Genomic DNA, 25,664 nt, shown 5'->3' with positions numbered 1-25,664 from the left:
GCGCGCGAAAATGTGTTTTTCCAGAATGTGCGCACATTTTGAAGGCGTTTTAAAATGTGCGCACATTTTCGCGTGCACATTTTAGCGCACATTGTGCAAAAACTCTTCGCACCCTCGTCTCGTTCTACGAATTTCCGATAAATTAATGGATCCAATTCAATACCCGATGGCTACTAATTTGATAAAGGTATTCGAGACATGAATTGTGATTCAAAGCTGTCATTCCTATAAGAAAAAACAATTTTTGAAACAAGATTTGTTTTTCCAGTAAATAGTAGGTTGACAACAAAATGTTATTAAATCTTGGCTCTAAAGCGCATTTTGGCCCAAATAGCCGGAAAAATACGTTCAAATTTAATATGTTTTCTTGCTAGATAAATGTAACATAATTTGTTAGGATCGGATTGCAGTAGTATTTTATAAGCACCGGGTGTGACAATAAAATGTCAAGTTTGGACATGCTACCGATTTAACCCTTTACGTAAAGCTGCAAAATTTTAAAGAAGATTTAGGTTTATTAAATATCTCCTTTTGGAGAGCTTTGAAACGATAAATTAGGACAAATCCGTAACACAAGAATACATTGAAAATGCTCTATACGCTATAGCAGATGAGTTTTACAATTTTGCTTCATAACATGCTATTTAAATATAGTGAAAAGAAGTTCTTCTGGTACTTTTTATTTTATCCTTTTGGCTACCTATCCTGTGTGATATAAAAATCCCAATGTTTAAAATATAAAGAGATTAAGGCGATTACGAACAACTCAGTTGGTATCTTTTTTAGGTATCCGAAGCGTCGGATAAAACAATTAAGTAATGGAAGAACTTCTCTTCAGTATGTAGGCCCTACCTTACCTTGTACCTACAGCATATTCATTTTATTCACATTTGCATACACACAGTATAGATTTGATTATAATTAATGTTTTTTACATTGCCATGGTAAAAGCAAAACACTTTTTTTTTTCAACGTATTTATGCAGGGTCAAAATGCACCTCAGCTTCCACCAGCAAACAACCAGTCAATCAATGTGCTACCTGTAAACATTGGTGATGTTTACGGTCATCAAGGTCCCATACAAAACCTCCAAGGCGACGTTCATATATATGGCCAGCTACAGGGACCTGGAGTGGCTTCCGACTCAACAGCGACCTCATCTGACAATTACGGTTGGTGATAACTTCGATTTAAAACTAATGACCAAGTTTGGGTTGCACTACAGTAGAGATATCTTTGCGTGCAATGAACCCAGCCCCTGAAATGCGACCGTATTTCAAGTTAAACACATTTAGTTTAAAAGTCGGTTAGAATAGATCGATGCAGAGCAGTGTGCGTAGCCAGGTAATATTTCACCGTGGGACGAAATGACGTCACTCGAAAATACTTTTATGACTTATCATGAATACTAATAGATAAAACACAAGTATCGAATTAAATTCATTTTAGGTGTTTGCTTTTTTAATAGTCCTATACAAAGCGCTATTCGCGCTTAGCGCATTTAGAAGGTAAAATAGATAAAAAAATAATGTTTGCGGGAATATGACCTTGTGTCGCCGGCTCTTGCGTTTTTGCAACTTACTTAAAACTCTGGCAGGTTTTTAGAAAGTTCGTTTGCATTACAGTTTTGCTTGTTAAGTTTTTGAGAAAACTAAAACAATATTTATCGATTATACAAATATAAAACATTCTACGTTTTGTCTGAAACAGAGTCGGTTTATGACAACTTCAATAACCACTGAAGTCCAGCAATAAAGCAATACGTTTATGAGTATTATTTTGCAAACCCAGCCTACGCTTAAACACGCTCGTATTTCTCGCTTATCGTTCGCTCGCGATTCGCGTTAAAGTAAAACCGACGATAGGCGTTAATCATTTATTAACGTTTTGGTGGCTGTAATAAGCTAAGCGTGCAGGGCAAAATTTTACGCTATATGCTCTACCAAAAAAGTTATACATCTGTTACGACTTTACTAGTAATTCTAGAAAATTACCTAGGCCTCCTGTAAAGTCGCTGTGAGTCCTTAATTTTCGGGCAATAAATAACCTACCAAAGAGAACTTATATTAAAGACCACAACAAGAAAACCCAATGTACAGATGTATTGGTTGCAAGAGTAGAATATTACCACACCACAAACAATAATGACACTTAGACACACACAATTACTTACAAAAGCGACAGACAGAGCATAATGACACTTAAAGTTTTACTCGCTAATTTCACAAGACTACACCCAGACGTCTCTCTTCCCTGTAGGCGGTGAGCCGCTCTTAATATACGCTAAAACAAAACTCCTTTTCACGGGAACCGACGCGCTCCCGGAAACCCCAGGCCTGCCTTACAGGGCGGCCGTTTCGAGGAAAGATAACATTGGGCGGACCTTTTAGTGAGAAGTTAAACCGCGCCGGAAAACAAGCGATAAATGATTGTGAGATTTGCAGAAATGTTTGGAGACAGGAAAAAACATGTCTAAAGTCCAATTAACGGCGAACACCACAGCGCACAAGAATATTACGTTAATATACAATTATACATGTCTCGAAATGCGAAAACCTAATTCCTAGCCCTACATTTAAGAACAAAGGCGCAAAATTAATAATGAATGTAAGAATTTACAGTCGGCGTAATTAGCAACCGGTGATAATTTTGTAGTGCTAATTAAGCACGTAACAACATCCATATGTGTTAGTTAACTCACATCATAAAACAAAATGGTGAACCAATTGGGAGCATTAAGATTGCGGAAAACATTTGAATTTCATTCGTTTTATTCCTTCAGCTTTAAACAAAAGTTCTTACGTTTTCAGCAACATCATGGCAAAAAAAGTCGCAGGAAGCAGCTGATAAGGTCATCGGAACTCTACCAAGCAACACAGTTCCTCTTGACATCATTCGGAATTCGCAAGCACCATTGGAGGAGTTTGGTTTAAAAGGATTGAAGCGACTCCAAGGTAACCAGTACAACTCAACAACGCTTAAACTCAACCAACTATTTACTGCTGCAAAACAAGAAGCAATCGATGAAGCCAAAAGTAAGAACTTTAGAAATAAAGCAGCATATGACGATTACGTGGAGAGGCATGGCAACGTGGTCGGTATGACTGGAATAGCTGGAATTGGAAAAACTACAGCTATTATACAGACACTAACGGAGCTTGCAGATGAATTACCAGCAGATCAAAAGGGATATTGGCTTTTTAAAAACCTAAAGACTTTAGGTCTTAACAAAGAAATGGGTGTTCTAGAATTGCTGTCATCCAACCCAAACTGGAAACACACAAAGGAAATGGATGATCAAATACTGGAAAGGCTTTCCAAATCCAACAAGCTGTTTATCTTCCTGGATGGTTTGGACGAACCTAGATTCAAAGATCTTGACCTGGATGCTCCAGTGATCGGATTGTACGATCGCGCAACGCCGATGGTCATTCTGCAAAACCTACTCCGTGGCGACATACTTCCAAATGCTCACAAGCTGCTTACTTCACGACCGGGGGCTTTTCTCAAGCTACACCCAAGTTGCAAGCCCCACTTTGTAGTCAAGGTAATCGGCTTCAACGAAAGCTCTCAAGATTTGTATTTCCGACAAATTTGCCCCAAGCAAGAAGATTATGAGAAGGTCACCAAGTCACTTGGTCAAAACCCACATGCAAAGGCTTTGTGCTTTCTTCCTATGTTTGCCAAAACCGTCGCACCTTACATCATAAAGCATGGGACTAAAGATGGCACTTTTACTCTCACAGATGTGTTTGCGGCTTTTGTGTCCGATTGCATTCACTCCATTAAGTTTAAGGAACACCCCAGAATTTTGCGCAAACTTTCAGACCTGGCTTTACACGGAATGCTCAATGACAAGATCACATTCGACGAAGACGACTTTGATGAAGTCGGACTTGATGCTGAAGGAATGGAGGACTTTCTCAACATGCAAGTTTTCTCCAGCGACCTCAACCTTCGTATACTGGAAGGGGATAAAGTATTCTTCTTTATTCATCTTCTGTGGCAAGAATTTTTTGTATCACTCAAACTGTTGTTCGATACAGATCTGGCTACATTTTCTGGGCTGCTGCAAAGCATGGAAAGTAATACGTGGGAAATGGTTCTTCGATTTCTTTTCGGGTTGCTAAACACGGGACTCCACCGTAAGCTAAAGCCTATTTTTAAAATCTCTTCCACCGATGTTGCTAGCAAGAAACGTTTGCTAAAAGGCTTGATTGATTCGCTTGGATCTCAACTTTTATCAAACGATGACGAGAACTTTAAGACCAAATTGTTTAGGCTTTGCAGTTTGGCGCAGGAATCAAACGATCAAGAAATCACCGCGAAAGTGGCCGATTCCCTCCCTGGAGAGCTTCGTATAGAAGATCAAACGATCCTTCCCAGTGAAGTGTCAAGTCTCTGCCACGTGCTTCGAGCAACACAAAGGGAGCTGGTCATCAGCATCGGGGAATCTTACAACCCAGTCACATTTACCGGCAACGGTTTAGAAATGTTGATGGAGACTATGGCGAGAACCAAACACAAGGTTTGTGAAGTTTTACTGTTGTTTTAAGTTTTAATTTTTATACACTATTTTCAAATAAATGCAACAAAGCAGCGGTAAACGCTAAACGAACCCTGCACCGTTTTAAAGCCACACAACATTTAACTTTCTGAAGCAGGAGTCGGTAACCTTTTCTAGTCGTGGACCTGACCCAAATTTAAAAAGGGCTCGGCGAGCCGTAATAAATATAAACTTAAAATTTTCGTAAAATGTTGAGTTTTGAGCGTTTCATTATAATAACTGTTAATCAGGGGCGACCTAGTTTTTTTGGTTGAAAATTAGCTTTTATCTAACACTAGACGAAATGCCCGGCGTTACCCAGGTTAAATAGAATATTTACCAGTTAATCTTACTGGTTAGAAAATAATTACACCTACAATAACCATCATAATGTACCTGAATTTAATCTGGTTAAACAAAATGAAACAATCCATCATACTTTGGCTCTTTATTACTATTGCACATTACGTTGTACCATGATAATCTGACAGCCTCATGTTATAGCCTATAATTATGGAATCAGAAAATAACCCGAAAGTTATGTTACGGATAGCGTATAAAGTTCTGAAGAGGCATAAATAATGCAAACATATTTTTGTAATGTCATAACAAATTTGCTTATGCCTAAACGTTTGTATTGCGTGTCACTAAATAGAAAATTCAAATCATGTCATATCGTGTGTCTAAAATCAGTTAACCTAATGTTTCCCCACAGTCAGAGTAACACCCCACAGCCTGTGTGAAAGCGGTATTAATAGAATGTCGTGTTTAATTATGTGACTTATCTGCGTGGCTCTAAAGATCTAATTCTTTGTCTCCGATACTTTTTCAATTTGTTTAACCCAATCTAAAGACTAAAAATTAACGTAGGCCTGTAACCTAAAAAGCAGTATCTAAAAGCCCTCTTGCCCTTTGCTAAGGGGGGCAAGAGGAGGGCAAAAGTGCCCTTTTCATAAAAAGTGATATATTGCTTTCACAACGTTAAATATTATGCGACGAAAATCATAAAGGGGGTAGGGATTGAGCTACGGAATAATGCAAAAAAATTCATAAAATGACATGCTTGACATTTGTTAAAACATTTTTAGTACCATTTTAAGCCAATCTAGAGGGCGTGGCTGCAAAAATTTTGCCGGGGGAATACCCCCGCACCCCCCAATATTTCGGCTCGCTACGCTCGCTTGCGGTCTATGTTGCCCTTACCAAAAAAGTCGCCACCCTTGCCCTGAAATCGCTCCGGCGTCCCTGTAAACACACAAACTTGGCTAAACACGTCTCGCATATATTTCGTAACGAAAACCTGTGAAATTAGACTATCTTTTACGTGGTTAAACAAACTGCAAAAAGCTATAAACGTTTGCACTGAGTGTCACTAAATAGAAATTTCAAATCATGTCATATCGTGTGTCTAAAATCGGTTAACCTAATGCTTCCCCACAATCAGAGTAACACCCCACACCCTGTGTAAAAGCGGCATTAGTGTGAAAGCGGAATGGCGTGTTTAACTTTGTGACATATCTGCGTCTAATGCTTTGTTGCCGTAAATTTCCAGTAAATTGTTTATTTGGTTTAAACAGTGTAAAGATGAAAAATTAACTTATAACCTAAAAAGCAGTTTTGTGTCTGAAATAGGTCACAAAAAATCACTAATTCACGTGTTACCAACATTGTATAAGCTGGCTGAAGCCGTATATTATAGCCGATAATTACAAAAAAATTGCGGTATTTACAACAAACAAATTGCAACGTTGTGTGTTTTTTTAAATGGAGCTACTAAACACGACTCGCATATTTTACCTAACGAAAACCCGTGACATATATCGATGGAAAATCGCTTAAAAAGTAGTAGCAGCAATAATTCAAATTGGCGAAATTCAAGCAAATACGTAAAACCCATACTGCATCCAACGAAAGAAAATCCTCTTTTAAAAGTAAATTTGCTTAAAGTTCAAACCGCTACAATAAACGCGATATAAACTTTTCCACATGAAACTTTATTTTTACCAAGGCAATTTACGCAGGTTATTGCTTTATAAATGTGTGAAAAGGTTTAACCCGTTTTGTCATAAGGTTCTGCAAGTCGCATGCCCGCTCTTTCAAGTTAACATGCAACGAATGTTGTGTGATGTTTTTGAAATGGTATAAAAATTGCTCACCCGTGACCGGTTCGCGACGGCGTTCGCTTGAGATGCGAGACTTTCTCTCATAGAAAGAAACAAATTTTTTTCTGTCTGGGAGCACACGAGTTTCTTTCTATTTTACCGACTTGCTCGGCGACTCGCTTAAGAGGAGCAATAGGAGCCATACGTTTCTCTGTCTGTTTCCCTAAAACGCGAACATGCTGACCAACAAACTTTTCCATTTTATATATTAGATTTGAAAAAAGGACGGTAAAGCGTTTGCGCCAAGCGCGAAGAAAAGCTATTGTGCAAATATTTGATGTTCCCCGGGGGTAGCGAAAGGACGTGAGGTTCATCGAGTGTGCTGCCGCCGATAAACATAGTCTAATCATAACCAACAATAAAAGTGAAAAAAAAGATATGCGGAAAATTTAATCGTTAATCTATGATTTAATTTGAATAGGATATGATGTAATTTAAATAGAACCGTTACAATGTCGATATAGTTTATTTTTATATTTAAACCACACAAGAACTATAGTGTGCAGCACCATAAAATACAATCAGGCATACTAAGATAGCGTAACGTCCATTGTTGATAGTACTACTAGTTTATGTACTTCGCATTTTGGCCGAAAAAATGCGAAAAAAAAGAGCGCATTATTTTTACATTTATGTAGTTAAAATAGACAACAAATTTCGACAACGGCCTTTTGCCAAGTTTGTAAAAGAGGTGGAGGGCCGGATAAATTACATTGGCGGGGTTGCCGACCCCGGCTCTTAAAGGTACTTTAAACTTCTATCACCGCATGATGGCAGTAGAGTGCCCACGAGTTTTTTGACATTAGTGGACAACTTGTTTTTTCACAACGGTTTGATTTCCTGTCGTTCACCGAGAATTGATGGCACATACATTGCTGTATAGTCGGCAAAAAATGTTCATGGTCTGATGTTACGATGTTTAAATGGCGTTGTTATGCCGAAAAACAGACCGCCATTTGCTCGCCTCTGAGATTAAACCGGTAAAATTAGAACAAATTACCAACGCTGTTTGTACAACTTTGTTGCGTAATAACATGCGCGACTTTAATTGAGTCTATTTAGCTAAAAACGCATAACGCATTTTTTTTTTTTTTTTATACACTAATATTTTTCTGTTTTATTTTCTGATATAACCCTCTTAATTGGCGCTACAAATTACGTTTTTCAGTTTGTTATTGGACATTAGTGTTTGGGATGTTATACTCCGCACTCCCCAAACTCTTCGTAGTCACTGTCTTCCCTACAGCGTTAAACGCTTCCACCTCCAGCAAGTATTTAAGTTTTTTAATTCAGTATCCAGATTTTATTATTTCGTTGATGATACTAACTGGAAACGTTTTAACGCGAGTTTCATGTTTAATGAGGCGATAATAAATTTACAAATAAAAAAAGAAGTTTTTAATAAAACAAAGTTCAAGGAAGCGAATTTTTGGATCAATAACTACAGTTTGAGTTTAAAACTGTTCGCATCTCACGCCTTAACAATGTGCGTACTCTATACAGCCGAGTAACCCGCAATTTTAGTGAAATTGTTTCTAAGTGCATATATATATAACATTTTAGCTCTACAAATGACTAAATTAATTACAGTTTACAATAAAACGTCATATTGACCCGCATTTTTTTCAGCGACTTTGCTTACACTTTTTAAACCACGTCATTGACTAAAGGTTGCCAACAATGGCGGGCGAGGCAAACTGATCGGCGCATAAGTTTGAGAACCTCATCTATCTGGGACAGCGCACCCACCAACATATCTTGTTGTTATTTTGTAGATGGATGAAGTAAGTGTGGAGATAACTAGATCACGTGACTTCACTGCCTTGTCCACCTGCGTCCATAAGATAAACCGCCTGCAGTTGTTCACTACGAGCGATTGGTCCGGTTTCGAGGTTCTTACTGAAGCAATCGCACGCAGAGAAACACCTGTAAGTCAACTTACGTGCAACAATTGACATGTTTATGTCACAATGGTCATTATTGCGATGAGGCGGGCGCGATTATCCAATCACACTATCGACAATCAAGCGGTTAGGGGAAGTCCCATGGGTGAAACGGGGACGCGTGAAACTGATAAGGGGCATCCCCGTGGGCCCATTGCACAGGGGAGAGTCCCACTAAGCATGGGTAGCTGGGACAAGTGCCTCGACACCAGGCTGGTTTAATAATTCAAACTTAAATAACTTCTTTTATAAATTGCGCGACAAATGCAATATTAGCGTATTACACTTTGTTAATGCACATTAGTGTTCGTGATGTTATACTCCGCAACCCCCGACCCCTTCATAGTCACTGTCTCCCCTAAAGCGTTAAACGTTTCCACACACTTTTGGATGTTTTCGAAACTGTTTTCTTTTTTTAATTTCACTCCTTTTTAATATTTCGTTGATGATACTAACTGGAAAAGTTTTGACGCGAGTTTCGTGTTTAATGAGGGAATAATTAACGTACAAATACTGAATCACGTGTCGTGTACGTTTGATGTGTTTGTTTCTTTATAGCAATTGATCGCGCAAATATTTATCGAGTAGAATCTAAATTCAACTTTTACGACGTTTTCCGGTTTACAATCAATTTGACCTCTGTCTGTATTTAGCAGTTTAAATAGGTTTTATCAGTAAGTTTGAAACTTTCGTTAACAAACCAAACTATATTTTTGTGTAGATGGAAGAATTATTAGTGTACAAGTTGGGGTCACGTGAGTTGAGTTGCCTGGCAACAAGTGCAACCAACATCAACAAGCTGACGTTGTTGTACTGCGACACTGCTGGGTCAAATCTGCAACCTCTAACTGACGCCATCTCACGCAGAACCCATCCCGTATGTTTGAGTTAGTGGTTACGAGTAAATACGTTCGCATTAACCGCACATGCGTGAGTGTCTGCATATATTAGGGTGATGGGGGGCAAAAAATATTTTTTACGGACTGTTTATATTAAACATACCGAGATATATTAAACATACCGATGTAGGTTTGTCCTAAATACATCAGTGAGAATATAATACACGCTTCCAAACAACTTGCCAATTGCATTATTTCAGAAAAGTTGCATAACTAGACGTTTGTGTTTCACTTAAAAAAAACTCTTTAAAGGATGAAGTCGGCACTTGTTTTCACAAAATTACCCTCTCTTGTTTTGTCTAGTTAATAATTCCAACTGTGCTAACAGCCTTGTGCATATTAATAGATGTTTAAAAAGATCTACAAACAAACACTCAAAAATGTCAGCCGAAGAGGGTTTGGAGCCCGGGGCAAGCACATGGGACATTTACTTGGAAGCAATCTGTAAACCACAAACGTTCAAAAAACTGATTGTTTAGTTTGATACACACTAAAATTCAGTTTCGACAGCGGCTTTTGCTTTCATACAGACAATGCTACATTAATTAAACACATTCGGTAGTGGCATGTTTTTCAGGCAAATGTTGACTTATTTCGGTACTTCAGTATTACGACAATAATGCAAATTTTTAGCAAATTATTATTCTACCTAGGAAAATTAATTTTGCGTCATAGACACAACAGTTTCTTGTTTATTCCATAATGCTCCAGATGTTCTACTTTAACACAGACAATGGGGTAGACCAGTGGTTCCTAACCCGGCGCCAAGCAATTATTAGGGGGCGCGAGCGCGACTGTAATGTTTCACTTTTTGTAGTGATTTTAATGGTTTCGTTTCGTGTTTATTCTGTTTTTAAGATGTTCTTTTATTTACATTAAAATTACACGTGTGTAGTTAAGTAACTGAAGAAATAATTCATGGATTAGGAAACTTTCTTGAATTTTAGACTAATTGCTACTTTTTACGACCGATTTGGATTATGTTTAGTTACTAACTCTCTTTATTGCCACTTTTAATTAAAACTGCATATTTTCTGCAAATTATCTACAGTTTTAGCTTTGTCAAAAATTCCCTGTGATTAGCACTGCATGATTTCTGTCTAATAGACATATTTATTTTCTGAAATAAACATATTATCGAACGATAACGGCCCTATTCAAAATCAGTTTGGCCGAGTTGCAGATAAACGATAAACGTTATCCTCCTATCCAACAATATTTGTTCATATTTTAATATAATAACACCTCAGCAACTGGGAGATGCAACTGCTTTGCGCGAATCTATAATGTTTTTGTATTGTGTGTCGTCACACCTTTCGAAACATGATTTACGCAATGGTTAATTTTTGCGCTGCAGGCGACATTGTTACGTGGTTTCTACGGAGCCTTGTTACTGCTGTGGAGTCAATGCCCTCACAACACAATTTTCAAAATCAGCTTGACAAACTCATTTTTTCGCGATTCGCGCCACCAACAGTAGATACTTTAGTTTTTTCAAATTGTCTCACTGATATGTAATTCAAAATGAGTTTTTTCGTAGGGGGAAGCAAGGCATAAGGGTATGACCAAAAACGTCTTTATAAAAAAACGTCTTTATATTGTTTAAGTTGCCCAAACATTATATTTGGGGTGTGCGATGGGACGCACGACGCAATTTGATCAAAGTGGGCTAAACCTAGAAACATAATTAGATTTGCGCGGAACGCTAAAAAAAAATTCCATTTACTTGATCAAAATATACAGTTTGTTGGGGGGGAGGGCATACCAACGTATTATACCTGACAAAAAAAAATTTGCGTTAAAGACACAACAGTTTTCTTGTTTATTCCATACTATTCCCGATGTTGAGGGGGCAAATGCTCCCTATTGCAGGCACTTATGGTCCAGATTAGCAGACGACACCTTCGATGTTATGGAAGCTAATAGAGGGGAGATACGTAACAACTGGAACTTCTTGTCATTGTAGATGGAATTGTTGGGACTGTATGAGAGCAAGCTGGATTCACGTGGTTTGAGTTGCCTGGCAACAAGTGTACACAACATCAACCAGCTGGAATTACGGGCTTGCCAAATCGCTGGTTCCGATCTGCAACCTCTAACAGACGCCATATCACGAATGGATCGACCTGTAAGTGCGTGTTGTTGAAATAAAGGATGTGTTGAATATTGGAATGACATTGAAGTGGATAAACCAGGCAACAGCATTGCGTGTAAACTTTGGTAGCTGAACCACTGTCTGGCGAACGAAAGATTTTTGGTAAACGTATTTTTTATGTCACCATTACTAAGTAATTACTGGCAGGGGGAATGCGGATTTTTGCATAAGGGCGCATGAAAAAATTGCAGGTATGATGTCACAATGGTACGTCAAATCGTGACGTCACAATTAACGGACATAGCGTTACGTCAAAACGTGACTATTTTTTATTTTATCAAGACGGAAAAACACTCGTGTGTAGAGTGAAAAAATGCCTTCGTAAAGTTTAAGTTTCCTAAACTTTAATTTTCAAGGGTGCGATAAGACGCACGGCCCCCATGTATAAACCGGTTTTCAAGTGAGCTAAGACACCCAGAAACATAACTTTGATACGCGGGTATTCCGAAATACATTTGCATTCACTTAGTTACATTAGGAATAAATATGGTTTATGGGAGCCATGGCCACGTGCCCTGTTCCATGGATCCACCCCTGATTACTGGCCCCTCTGGCCCTGGCCTGGGTAAATTTATTCTGATAGCTTTTCTTCTCAATAGACCATTATTAACTGGACATCCTTTTTGTTTGTGTTTACTTATGAGAATTAATTACAAACTAACACTTGAATTACAATTACTAGTTTTTTTAAACATTTTCCTGTTGAAGTAATTGCACCCTGAAACCGCCTACGTTCCATCATACCTTTATATTTCCGCAATTCTGGAGCGACATTTAGTGATTTTTTGGCATTTCCTTTAGCGCTGATCTTGCATAGCTCAGTTGCTTGAGTAACTGTTCTGGTATGGACGTGGTCATTAGTTCGAATCTCACCGCAGGTAATTTTTACTTGCCTTGCTTGCACAGACATCCTTGCAAGACCAACCGAATACGTTTAGACATTCTCAATAAATAACATCAAGCGGTGGTTGTTATTTCAAACTGTAGGCCTAGGTAATGGAGATATTCAGTGCATCCTACTTAGACAGCAATTCAAATTGTTTGCCCGAAATACATACAATAACTTTTTAAAGTTAGACCGCAATGTTATTGTTATTAGATTGGCAATTTTTATTTAATGCCAGTTCAATTCGTATAGCTTTGTGTGTCGCCAAGTGAATGGATAAGAAATACGAATAAAGTTAAGCAGGAGGATTAACGTTAAAATACAAACACCGGGTTCTTTCTTCATTTTATTTCTGTGATTTTGCAAAACCTAGGTAGAAATAATTAACCTGTTGTGCATTTTTTGAAAACTCGGACACGGATGTAATGACCTGGGGCCTGGCTTATTTTAGTGGATTTAACGAAAAATAACAATTCATTTAATAATTTTAAGTTGCTAGAGTTCACTAAAACGTCCCATAAAATTATTTTGTCCATCATTGCCCCAATAGGTAGTATATATCCCAGAGTTGTTACCTGACCTATTGATCGGAGGAAAGCGAGTCTTTGTGATTTTATGTATTTGTTGCTTGACCTATTGTACAACCTTTGTATGCGGCCTGCGAAATTGTTTGTTTTTTTGCTTGTTGTGGCCCTTGCACCATTTTAATTTGTACAGGCCTGGTTTTTATTTCCCTTAAGTTAAGCTCTCTGAATTTAATTTCTCTTCTAAAGTTAATATTTAAAAAAATTACTCTTGATCAAGTGCATTATATGCGATGGTCAATCCTTGCACACCCAAATATAATTAAATTAATGCGGTTCAAGTCACCGGTTCTATATTCGTAGATGTTGTGTGGGTTTATAGAGTAGGCAAATCTACCAATTTTTTATTGCCACAGTTGGAGAAACTGAGCCTAAGTTTCAACGAGCTGGATTTACGTGGTGTGAGTTGCCTGGCAACAAGTGTACACAACATCAACCAGCTGGAATTACCGGCTTGCGAAATCGCTGGTTCCGATCTGCAACCTCTAACTGACGCCATATCACGAATGGGTCGACCTGTAAGTGTGTGTTGTTAGAATGAAGGGTGTGTTGAATATTGATATAACATTGAGGTGGATAAAGAACAGCATTACGTATAAGATTTGCTAACTCAACCACTGTCTGGTGTACAAAAAAATTTTCCGTAAATGGAATTTGATGATTTTTTTTGAAGTAATTACTGGCAGGACGAATGCGGGATTTTTGTTTGAGGGCGCATGAAAAATTGCAGGTATGATGTCACAAGTTACGTCAAATTGTGACGTCACAAGTGACGGACATAGCTATACGTCAAAACGTGACTATTTTTTATATTATAAAGACGGAAAAGCACTTGCGTGCAGCGTGAAAAAATGTCTTTGAATAGTTTAACTTTCCAAAACTTTAATTTTCGAGTGTGCGATAAGACGCACGGCGCCCATAGATAACCGGTTTTCAAGTGGGCTAAGACATACTAGAAACATAACTTAAATTCGCTGGTATTGCGAAATATTTTTGTATTCACTTAGTTACAATAGGAATAATACAGCTACGTTCCCTCTCCCATGAATCCACCCCAGATAAATAGCCTTTAAATGGCCCTGGCCTGGGTACATTTATTCTGATAGCACTTCTTCTCAATTGACAATTATAAACTGAACACACTTTTTATTTGTGCTTACCTATATGAGAATATTTTACTAACCAACACTTGAATTACGATTATTACTTTGTAACAACATTTTTCTGATGAAGTAATTGCAACCCGAAAAGCGCCTACGTTTCATCATACTTCTATATCTCCGCAATTTTGGAGCGACATTTAGTGGTTGTTTGCTGCATGGCTGATCTTGCATAGCTCAGTTAGTTGAGTGACGTTCCCGGTATGGCCGAGGTCATTAGTTCGAATCTCACCGCAGGCAATTTTTACTTGCCTTGCTTGCACGAAAATCCTTACAAGACCAACCGAATACGTTTAGACATTCTCAATAAATAACATTAAGCGGTTGTTGTTTTTATTAACCGGTACTAGGTCGTGGAGATATTAATTTTCGTGCATTCAGTGCAGCATTATACTTAGACTACAATTCATTTTTTAGACTACAATTCAAATTGTTTGCCCAAATTTGATGCAATAACATTTTAAAGTTAGACCGCAATATTATTGTTATTACATTTTCAATTTCTATTTCATACCACTTCTATTCGTATAGCTTTAATCTATCGTCAATGAATGGATAAGAAATACGAATAAAGTTAAGCAGGAGGGTTTACGTTAAAATACAAATGCCGTGTTCTTTCTGCATTTTAATTGTGTGATTTTGTAAAACTGATGTAGAAATAATTAAAATGTTGCGTATTTTCTGAAAACTCGTACACGGAAGTAATCACCAGGGGCCTGGTTTATTTTAATGGATTTAATGAAAAATAACAATTCATTTAATAATTTTAAGTTGCTAGAGTCCACCGAAACGTCCCATAACATTACTATTTTGTCCATCCCCAATAGGTAATAATAGCCCAGAGTTGTTACCTGACCTATTGTACAACCTTAGAATGCGACCTGCCAAATTGTTTGTTTTTTGCTTGTTGTGGCCTTTGCACCATTTAAATTTGTGCAGGCCTGGTTTAAACTCATCTTCCTTGTAGAATCACGCTGTGCACATTAAGTTTTGACTTTTTTTTATTTGGCATTTTTAAGGTGTTGTTTTGTAAAAAAATAGCTAAGTATGCGAGAGTTAAGATATTTAAAACTACCAGTTGGTTAAGGCAAAATATTGACTTAGCTCTAAAATTTTGAAAGTATAGTTTACTGCTTCAATTACCTTGATTTTGGTTAAGTTGAGCTCTCTAAAATTTATTTTTTTCTCTACAGTTATTAATTAAAACAAAATACTCTTGATAATGTGCATTATGGGCTATGGGGCAACAGCATTGTGTATAAAATTTGGTAACTGAACCACTGTCTGGTGTACAAAAGATTTTTCCGTAAACACAATTATTAGGTCACCAAAAGTAAGCAATTACTGGCAGGGGCAAATGCGGGATTTTTGTTTGAGGGGGCATTAAAAAATGCAGTTATGATGTCACAATGTTACGTCAAATCGTGACGTCACAAAACATAGCGTTACGCCAAAACGTGACTAGTTTTTTTAAGAGGGAAAAGCACTAACGTGAAAAATACTTTTGTATAGTTAATGTTCCCAGACTTTAATTTTCGAGGATGTGATAAGACGCACGGCGCCCATGGATAAACCGGTTTTCAAGTGGGGTAAGACATACTAGAAAAATAACTTAAATACGCGGGTAATGCGAAATGTATTTGCATTCACTTCGTTACAATAGGCAAAATACAGTTGTGGGGAGTCATGGCCACGTGCACTCTCCCATGGATCCACCCCTGATGATTGGCCTCTAAAATGAACCTTGCCTGGGATATTTATTGTGATAACGCTTCTTCTCAATGGACCTTTATTAACTGGACATCGATTTTTGATTGGGTTTACTTATACATTCAATTTACCAACCAAAGCTTTTTACGATTATTAGCTCGATAAACATGTTCCTGATAAAATAATTGCACCCCCAAAAAAGATCCTACTTTTGCGCAAAGAATATTTCTTGAATTTGGTAGCGACATTTAGTGTTTTTTTATTTGCTACATCGCTGATCTTGCGTAGCTCGGTTGTTTGAGTGACTGTCCCGGTATGGCAGAGGTCATTAGTTCGAATCTCACCGCAGGCAATTTTTACTTACCTTGCTTGCACGAACATCCTTGCAAGACCAACCGAATACGTTTAGACATTCTCAATAAATAACATTAAGCGGTGGTTGTTATTTCAACTGTAGGCCTAGGTCGTGGAGATATTCAGTGCATCCTACTTAGACAGCAATTCAAATTGTTTGCCCAAAATTGATACAATAACATTTTAAAGTTAGACCGCAATAATTTTCATTTGCCAGTTTAATTCTTATAGCGTCAGTCCATCGCCAAATGAATGGATAAGAAATACGAATAAATTTAGGCGAGAGGGTTTACGTTAAAATACAAACGCCGGGTTCTTTCTGCGTTTTATTTCTGTGATTTTGCAAAACCTAGGTAGAAGTAATTAACCTGTTGTGCATTTTTTGAAAACTCGTACACGGATGTAATGACCTGGGGCCTGGCTTATTTAACGAAAAATAACAATTTATTTAATAATTTTAAGTTGCTAGAGTTCACCAAAACGTCCCATAAAATTATTTTGTCCGTCATTGCCCCAATAGGTAATATATATCCCAGAGTTGTTACCTGACCTATCGATCGGAGGAAAGTGAGTCTTTGCTATTTTGAGAAGTTGTTACCTGACTGTTATGCAAATTATTAAATTATTGCGGTTCTAAATTCGTAGATGTTGTGTGAGTTTATAGAGTAGGCAAATCTACCAATTAACCGTTTTATTGTCACAGTTGGAGAAACTGAACCTAAGTCCCCCCAAGCTTGGTTCACGTGGTTTGAGTTGCCTGGCAACAAGTGTACACAACATCAACCAGCTGGAATTAACGTATTGCAAAGTCGCTGGTTTTGATCTGCAACCTCTAACTAATGCCATATCACGAATGGATCGACCTGTAAGTGTGTGTTGTTGAAATAAAGGGTGTGTTGAATATTGGAATGACATTGAGGTGGATAAACCAGGCTACAGCATTTCGTGTAATATTTGGTAACTCAGCCACTGTATCTGGTGTACAAAAGATTTTCGATAAACGGAATTTTTCTTTCGCCATTACTAAGTAATTACTAGCAGGGAAGAATGCGGATTTTTGTTTAAGTGGCGCATGAAAAAATTGCAGGTATGATGTCACAATGTTACGTCAAATCGTGATGTCACAAGTAACGGACATAAGTTTACGTCAAAACGTGACTATTTTTTATATTATCAAGACGGAAAAACACTCGCGTGCAGCGTGAAAAAATGCCTTTGTAAAGTTTAAGTTTTCCAAACTTAAAAAAGACGCACGGCGCCCATTGATAAACCTGTTTTCAAATGGGCTAAAACATACTAGAAACATAACTTAGATTCGCGGGTATTCCGAAATATTTTTGTATTCACTTAGTTACAATAGGAATAATACAGCCACGTTCCCTCTCCCATGAATCCACCCCTGGTGAATGGCCTTTAAATGGCCCTGGCCTGGGTACATTTGTTCTGATAGCACTTCTTCTCAATTGACAATTAAAAACTGAACACCCTTTTTATTTGTGCTTACCTATATGAGAATAATTGACCAACCCACACTTGAATTACAATTAATATTTTTTATACATTTTCCTGTTGAAGTTATTGCACCCCGAAAAGCGCCTACGTTCCCTCATACTTTTATATTTCCGCAATTCTGGAGCGACATTTAGTGTTTTTTTGGCATTTCCTTTAGCGCTGATCTTGCATAGCTCAGTTGATAGAGTGACTGTCCCGGTTTGGCCGAGGTTCGAATCTCACTGCAGGCAATTTTTACTTCCTTGCTTGCACGGAAATCCTTGCAAGACCAACTGAATATGTTTAGACCTTCTCAATTAATAACATTCGGCGGTAGTTGTTTTTATCAGCCGGTATGCTTAGGTCGTGGAGATATTGATTTTTATGCATTCAGAGCGTCCTATTAGACAGCAATTCAATTTTTTAGACTACAATTCAAATTGTTTGCCCAAAATTGATGCAATAACATTTTAAAGTTAGACCGCAATGTTATTGTTATTAGATTAGCAATTTTTATTTAATGCCAGTTCAATTCGTAAAGCTTTAGTCTATCGCCAAGTGAATGGATAAGAACAAGCAGGTTTTAGGAGGCGGGTTTACGTTATAGTACGAACGCCGGTTGACGATCTTGGTCTCTGACTTGGTTGGCCACCCTAACCTAGTTTAAAACCTACCCGGGTATAGTTACAATAATTTCAGACAAATACGTAAAATGTAAACTAATCAAGCAGCATGTCAAACCTTGGTTCTTATAGTTTAACCTTGTATTTGTCCATGCAAAATCAACCAGGTTACGCATGCTAACTCAACGCAAATTGTGGATTTAATGAAAAATGACAATATTTACAACCACTATAGGCATTCAAAAAAAATTCAGCTGCTTTAGTTAACCAATGTACCATAAAATTATTTTTTTCCACAATGGTCCCAAAACATTTTATACATCCCAGAGTTTTTTCCTGACCTATTACCAATAGCAGTTTTATTGGTGCAAGTTGCGAATATGCATTGTTTAATTTGGTAGAACCTGTATGCAGCCTAACACCTGCTTGTATCTTACATTATGTTGTGCTTATGTAGATGAGGAAGTTGGACCTGAGCTACAACTACTACTTGGGATCGCAAGGACTCGCTTTCCTCCGAACTTGTGCCCATAATGTACAAGAGCTGGAGTTGAATTATTGCGGTATCGATGAAGCTGATGTGGATTCTCTGCGCAAGGTAGGCACTCAAAATTTTGGAATATGTTGCCGAGGCAACGTTGCGACACTAGTGACGTCATTGTTTAGACGTGTGACGTCATGATGCTTCCCGTTGCATCGAAGGTACAACTTTAGTGGAATAACATGTCGATAGTTGCGAAATACCCGTCTCCAGCTTGATGGTAGTTAGTGGCGTTCAGACGAATAATTTGTGAAGTAAGGCGCTTGGAGGTCTGACCTTTTTGCGATCGAATGCATTCGCTTGTTTCTCGCTGAGATCAAGTTTGCTTGGATCTGTCCAGGCCCGACTGAACTAAGAAGCAGAACTAAAAGCAGGAAAAGCTGAACACAAAGCTTCGGGTTCAGAACGAAACAGCCTGGCTTGACTCGGGCGAGTAACGAGTTGAGCGAGTTGCGCAATAACGATTCTCCGAGTAATCGGTTAATTATATGACTTTATTATTATAATGATATTTAATGAATGTTTATATAGTGGCAGTTGCGTTTTAAATAGGCGCTATTCTAAGTTCAAATGTAACAACTTATCTTTTAGTATGAGTGACGCCTAATGTTGTTACACAGATACGCGTATATCCGCTATAGCAAGTTTTACTTTTATAGATTACGGAAAAAAAAACTACCCTTAGATATACAATGCTCGTTATCAGCGCATAACAACAATACAAGTACTCAATGTAATGAGGTAATCACAACATTTTTGTGCATTCCTACATTCTGCATTTTTGCCGCCAAGAGTAAACCTTAAGTAGTTTGATCAAACACATATACAGAACATAGAATCGTTATATAATCGATTCACGTCTTAAAAATCTGTCTCCACAGTTATATCAAGAAAGGCAAGCGGAACCAGAAGCAAGTCAAAGTCAAGGAACATACACTGGACAAGATTTGGACGATGAGACAGATCTTGTAAGAACATTTTAACATTAAAGTACCAATATTTGCTTCTTACTGGTGATACCAAGTTATGTAACAATAATTTTTCTAATGGCTTTTTAATACACAAGGTTTGAAAATAGAGTTTTAAATCACAACAATATTAGTTAAACATTTTTTTGTAACATTTTTATTCGTTAGCACAGATGTATTACACTTGGGGTCAGAGTGAAAACTTCACGCGAATCCTTACAATAACAAAGATAGAAATATATAACTTTGAATTAGTGCGTTTTAAAAAATAAAATTGACTTAAACTGCAATCAAAGTCACGGATTTAAGACATTCAAAAAGAGGTTTAAAAACAGCAACTTGCCTATTTTGTCATATTAAAGGAGAATTTTAAGGTGATTTTTTCGATCCGTTGACTCTGCTGAGCAGATTCAATTTTGGACGCAAAACCATGTTTTAAAGAACCAGAACAAGTGGCGCGAACCTGGGATTTATGTAAGGGCCCCCAATTCAAAAATTAGGGTAGAGAAAACTAAAAAATACGTTGCGCCACTTAAAAGTGACGTTTTGCTAATTTCGGGTAGGGTAAACACAATTTTAGTGATGTTCTAGTTTTTAATGCAGCCCCAGCCGAGTCCACCGCCGCTTTGCGCAAAGTGTATTGTGGATATACCTCGCATCACCATAGCTGCATGGATCCGGTAAAAGAAATATATTAAGCGCAGTGCTATTCGCCCCGAATTGATGAGCCATTATTCGTCGTAAATGTGTTAAAAAAATCAAAAACAACATGCACAGAAACCATTTGTCGAATTAAATTCTACATTCCTTTTTGTTATTAACGCTTCTTAATTCGTACATTCGCCATGGATAAAAAAACAAGTATTATAAAGTAGAAATTTAAGTGCTTAGACTTACTCTTTATAAGCCACTAAATATGAAAGGGATAATATTTAGGGAAAATTTTTCCCAAGTGAAATAAATGTAATTGTCTTTACACTCCCCACAAATTATAAGGACTTTATTAAAATTAAAAAAAACTACCCTTAGATATACAATGCTCGTTATCAGCGCATACCACTCAATTGAAACCAACAACTTAAGTGTGTAATAATTGCATCTGCTTAAGTCTACTGTAACTACTGTAAATCGTAAAGGTGGAATAGCATAGATTTTGGGTTTTTTCAACCAAATCTACGTTATACGGGTGCGTGAGTTACATTGCACCCCTATGGCTGGATTGCTGTATATCCGCCTTATTTTGGTTACACTGGTTGTTTTAAACCGATCACGCAGCACTGGAATAAAGTGGTTACGGGGATAGATGTAATACAGGGCTGTGGAGTCGGAGCCGGACACTGGACTCTATGAAGGATTCGGCTTTATTTTTTAGCCAGGGTGAAACCCCGGTTGTTTTAAACCCACTTCGCAGCCCTGGATAAAGTGGTGTGTGATGTATACTTAGTATTTTATTGCGTTTGTTTTGTGTTACAGCGATCAGCTCGGAAAAGGCGCAGACGTCAGTGATACCTTCTGCCATGAGGAGCAGAGGTCGAAATGAGAATCTATCAACGGGAAAAGAATTTTGCGCTGGATTGTAAGCGTAAACCAAGGGTTTATAGAAACAGACGGAACGCCACACAATTTCGACCATCGCGAAGTTGGCTATAGAACAGAAAGGACAAAGTTGTGTTTCATGCAAACGCACCACTAAAGCTGATGCATTCACCTTTGCATGTTTTTGTCTTTTCGTATTTTCTTGCAACAGTAGCAACAGGGTTTATTTTCCATCCTGTTTAAACAGTTCGTCTGCGCTTCAAACAACCGAATAATACACGAACACAAGCAAGATAATCTCGACGGTTCACTACCTATTTTTTGTATATAACTGGGCGGTAACAATTGGTCAGTAACCTGGCGATACTCGACTGTTACTTCAGTGTTTTCCTTCTTCTAACCATCCTTTTGATTATAGTGATCATAGAATGTCAGCATCTGGCGCCACAATGATTTTTGCGTTTTTGTCGCAAACCATATACAGTAGGCCCCAGATTTAATACTTTTTTGTTTCCTTAATTTACCAAACTGTATTAGCTTTTCTTGTTTTTGATATGTTCTTGTTATGGGTAGAACGCGAACACTCTGCGAAGAATGCTATGCGACAAGAGCAGAAATATAAAGTTTGAGCGTCACTAAATTAAACAATTTTCTACAGATAACGATTTTGCGCCGGGCAACAATAGTTTTTCACAGCCACTTAGTTTTCACACAGCGTTTTATTTGTAAGGCCGCCACATATAAAGTTGTGGCACTGACACTTTACAAATGGCATCACTTTCCTTGCAAGGATGTGTAAATAAAAAACCCAACTCACCTAAAGTCGACTTTCAATGTTTCAAACCCTTTAAAACCACCGCAATTAGCAATGAATTGAGTCAACATCAAACTAATTACAACTTGACAGATAGTAACGATTGGACGTGTTTCAAGTTTAGAATAAATGTATTGTAAATTAAATGTTTTTAAATAATAAACATTGAACAGGCAGTATTTTACTTTTATTCGTGCTGTAAACTTTCTGCTTTCGATTTTTGTGTGATTTTTCGCCCGAATAAATGGAAGTTAAACAATGGTTGGCTGTAATGCGAATAATGTCAATATGAGTTAAATAAAGGTAATTTAAATGTGGAATAAAACCCCAACCTTTTACTTTTTCTTTACATTTCAATAACTGCTCGATGTTTTGCTTGAAATACACATTTAAAATTTCCTCTTAGTAACAAAAAAAAACATTACAGTAATAGTAAGTAAAAAAGAAAAACATAGTTCGGTTGCTTTAGTCTTAAACTAAGTAAACTTACCTTATCAAAGAAGACTTGCAGCTTTCATCAGCAGCAAACTTAACACAGAGGTCAACCATAACACAACACAACTAGCTCAACTGATGATCAAATGCTTTTTCGTGTGATTGCTTACGGCTCATTCTGCACCAAACTGATTGCGCTTGCTTCGGCGCCTTTAATTCATTTAGCTCAACATAAATCGGTCAGTTTAAATGGCCGCTTTCAAATCAGCCGTTTTTTTTCACCAGGTCTTGCGGTTTTATATAAGGCACGAAACGCGGCCGAAATAATGGAGTCGGCCGATTGCGTTGCAAGCCGCGGCTCCAAGTAGGACAGGAAAGTATAATAGCAATTATTACAAAACTCAAAATATAAATTTGAGAGACTGTGATTTAAACGTCTCCTGTGCAAGGCCGAAAGTAATATAACTTAAAATGCATGGAAGTTTTCGAGATGACGTAAGAATCTAAAACAAGCAACGTTTGATTAAACATGAAGGAGGGGGCGCCAATTTTATAGTTTGCCCCCGGGCGCAAAATACTCTGGCTATACGCCACTGGGTACAAGCAATTAAGCCCTTATAAGGTGTGTCCCTAAAAATCCAGCATTTTTATCCTGGTTGTGTTATTCCTGGGTTTCTCAACGAACCTTGCTCTAGTGCAGAGGTTCTTAACGTGGGCGGTACCGCCCCCCTGTGGGCGTTGGCGAGTTCCAAGGGGGCGTTTTGAGTCTTTTCATGATTTGGGGGGCGCTGTACGCACATACATGAAAGTACTTATATCAAAATTTTATAAAAAGTTTACATAAAACTAGTAACAAAAAGCATTGTAGGTAACTTTTAACCTTAAATGGCAACTTCCGTACTGCGAACAGTAGTTGTTTCCCGACCATTGTTACGTAATAATTGGATTTCAAGCCGTTGGTTGCTGTTGCGTTTCACCGTTTTATATACGAGTCCATTTTAAATACTTTTTGACTATTCTAACTACGTAAGTGCGAAACATTTTCGCGCTGCGCGAATGACCATTCTACGTCCAGTTTGTTTACGTTTTGATGCTGTCTTTGGACTAGATCAGCGCTTCTTTACCGTTGGGACGTGGAAGGCTGCCAAGTGTGTCGCGGACAAACGGAAACGTATTCAAAAATATCATATCTTTTTAACATTTTTATTTTTTTCGCCAATGTAATAAAAACTATAGCAGGAAATTTAAAAGAAATGCCGTTATACCCCCAAAAAATCGCGCTCGCTTCGCTCGCCAGGTGCGCCCAGACAAAGATTAACAAACACTATTACACTTTTCATTATTAGTATGGATGAAAAAGGCCGAGGCCCGCCTGATTCACAGTTGTTCGAACATTTTTCTTAGTTTACATTTTGCGCGGCCCACAGAGACATTTATGAGTTTGGTTGGTGCCCGCGACTAGAAAAGGATTTAAAGTCTTGGTTCAGAAAGATATGATTTTTTCCTGGTAATGACATAACCTGGTGAAATAATGTATGTATAAATTCCAATAGTGAATGTATGTTAGACAGCCTAAAATATCACTAACAGCTTATCGATACGAAAGTGAAGACAATATGATGTTGGACTACGATTAATATCATACTTTACTGCAACGCAAGATTAGGGGGCGATAGGAAATAATATTAAGCCCAAGGGGGCACTAGTGTAAAAAAGGTTGGGAAACACTGCTCTAGTGCTACGTAATATCGTAAATGCCAATGGAACGCGAGAAATTTGAGTTTAGCAAAATTACCGCAAATATAAAAATATTGTAATTGCCGTATGTTGTATCCTCTATCTGCCACAATAATTTGGCCTTTGATATAAAATCGGATGTCACTGGAAGCTAGGTTTTTTAATTTGTTACTTTAGTCTTGTTTTAATTCAGGGGTTCCCAACCTTGTTACGATCTCGTACCACTTAGACGCTCTGTACTGTCACGCGTACCACTTTAGCAGAAAAATAATTTAATTGAATCATATTTTGATCTATTTTTAGCTTACAACTAGCATTATTCAACGCTATTTGTAGCTTAAGGCTTAAGCTATTAAACAGTAGATTATATCTATCAAGAGCAATCATTTGGCATAATTAACGCCCACAGTCTCACAGCGTTGTACACTTTACAAAGCAACTGTGCTCCTTGTCAACAATTGACACGGCGTGTATTTTGAAGATTGCGTTGTTTCGAAACAACAGGAACAGCTACGTAACAATAAGAATGGGCTTCGGGTAATTTTTTTTATTTAAATAAAACAAGAAAACAAAATATAAAGTTGTGAATCCAGGGTTTTGTGAAAAAAACGGAAGCTACTCGAGTACCACCTGAAAAACCTACGCGTACCACTAGTGGTTCACGTACCACAGGTTGGGAACCCCTGTGTTAATTGGATCAGAATGGCTTGCTGTGAAACCCGGCGGTACGCAGCAAAACTAAAAGCCACTATGCGATGTACACTGCCGGAAAAACGCACCGGTAAAAAACGAGACAGTGACTCAAATATACGCCAAGGCTACCAGGCGCGGACCTAGGATGTTTGTTTGGGGGGCAATGAATTGTTTCGAATATGACGTCACACAGCTGCACAACTAACCTCAAGAAAACCAAACAGTTGGTTTATTTCCAGGTTGGAGAAGTGGTGCTTTTAATACGAAAGTTACATTACAAAGCTGTAGCACGAAACGAAAAATTGCCTTTATATCTTTTAAGTTGTCAAAAGCATTTATATGAGGTGATGAGAGTAACGATGCCTTTGGTCTAAAGCAACTTTAATAAAGCGGCTCATATAAAGCTCATATAAAGCTCATATAAATG

The 25,664-nt window shown here is 37.8% G+C and overlaps 1 protein-coding gene across 3 annotated transcripts in view; it reads left to right on the top strand.

Moving 5' to 3' along the window:
- Positions 1-22,627, top strand: part of LOC146137295 (NACHT, LRR and PYD domains-containing protein 12-like) — a 60,809-nt gene extending 38,182 nt beyond the window's left edge. For 2 of the 3 annotated variants that reach the window (XM_083393660.1, XM_083393661.1), the window contains 10 exons: positions 986-1,172; positions 2,811-4,528; positions 8,484-8,636; positions 9,373-9,528; positions 11,517-11,678; positions 13,532-13,693; positions 17,103-17,264; positions 18,971-19,111; positions 19,936-20,022; positions 21,496-22,627. In XM_083393660.1, coding sequence (XP_083249786.1) covers positions 986-1,172; positions 2,811-4,528; positions 8,484-8,636; positions 9,373-9,528; positions 11,517-11,678; positions 13,532-13,693; positions 17,103-17,264; positions 18,971-19,111; positions 19,936-20,022; positions 21,496-21,528 — 2,961 coding nt within the window. In that variant the 3' untranslated portion in view covers positions 21,529-22,627. The remainder of the gene's footprint in view (positions 1-985; positions 1,173-2,810; positions 4,529-8,483; positions 8,637-9,372; positions 9,529-11,516; positions 11,679-13,531; positions 13,694-17,102; positions 17,265-18,970; positions 19,112-19,935; positions 20,023-21,495) is intronic. The other variant, XM_083393662.1, reaches the window with a different exon arrangement.
- Positions 22,628-25,664: the final 3,037 nt, after the last annotated feature.

The sequence above is a fragment of the Ascidiella aspersa genome, chromosome 7 (assembly GCF_963924565.1).
Source record: "Ascidiella aspersa chromosome 7, kaAscAspe10.2, whole genome shotgun sequence".
Classification (NCBI taxonomy): domain Eukaryota; kingdom Metazoa; phylum Chordata; class Ascidiacea; order Phlebobranchia; family Ascidiidae; genus Ascidiella; species Ascidiella aspersa.
The sequence above is the reverse complement of the archived record's forward strand: the minus strand, read 5'-3'. Positions and strand labels throughout refer to the sequence as shown.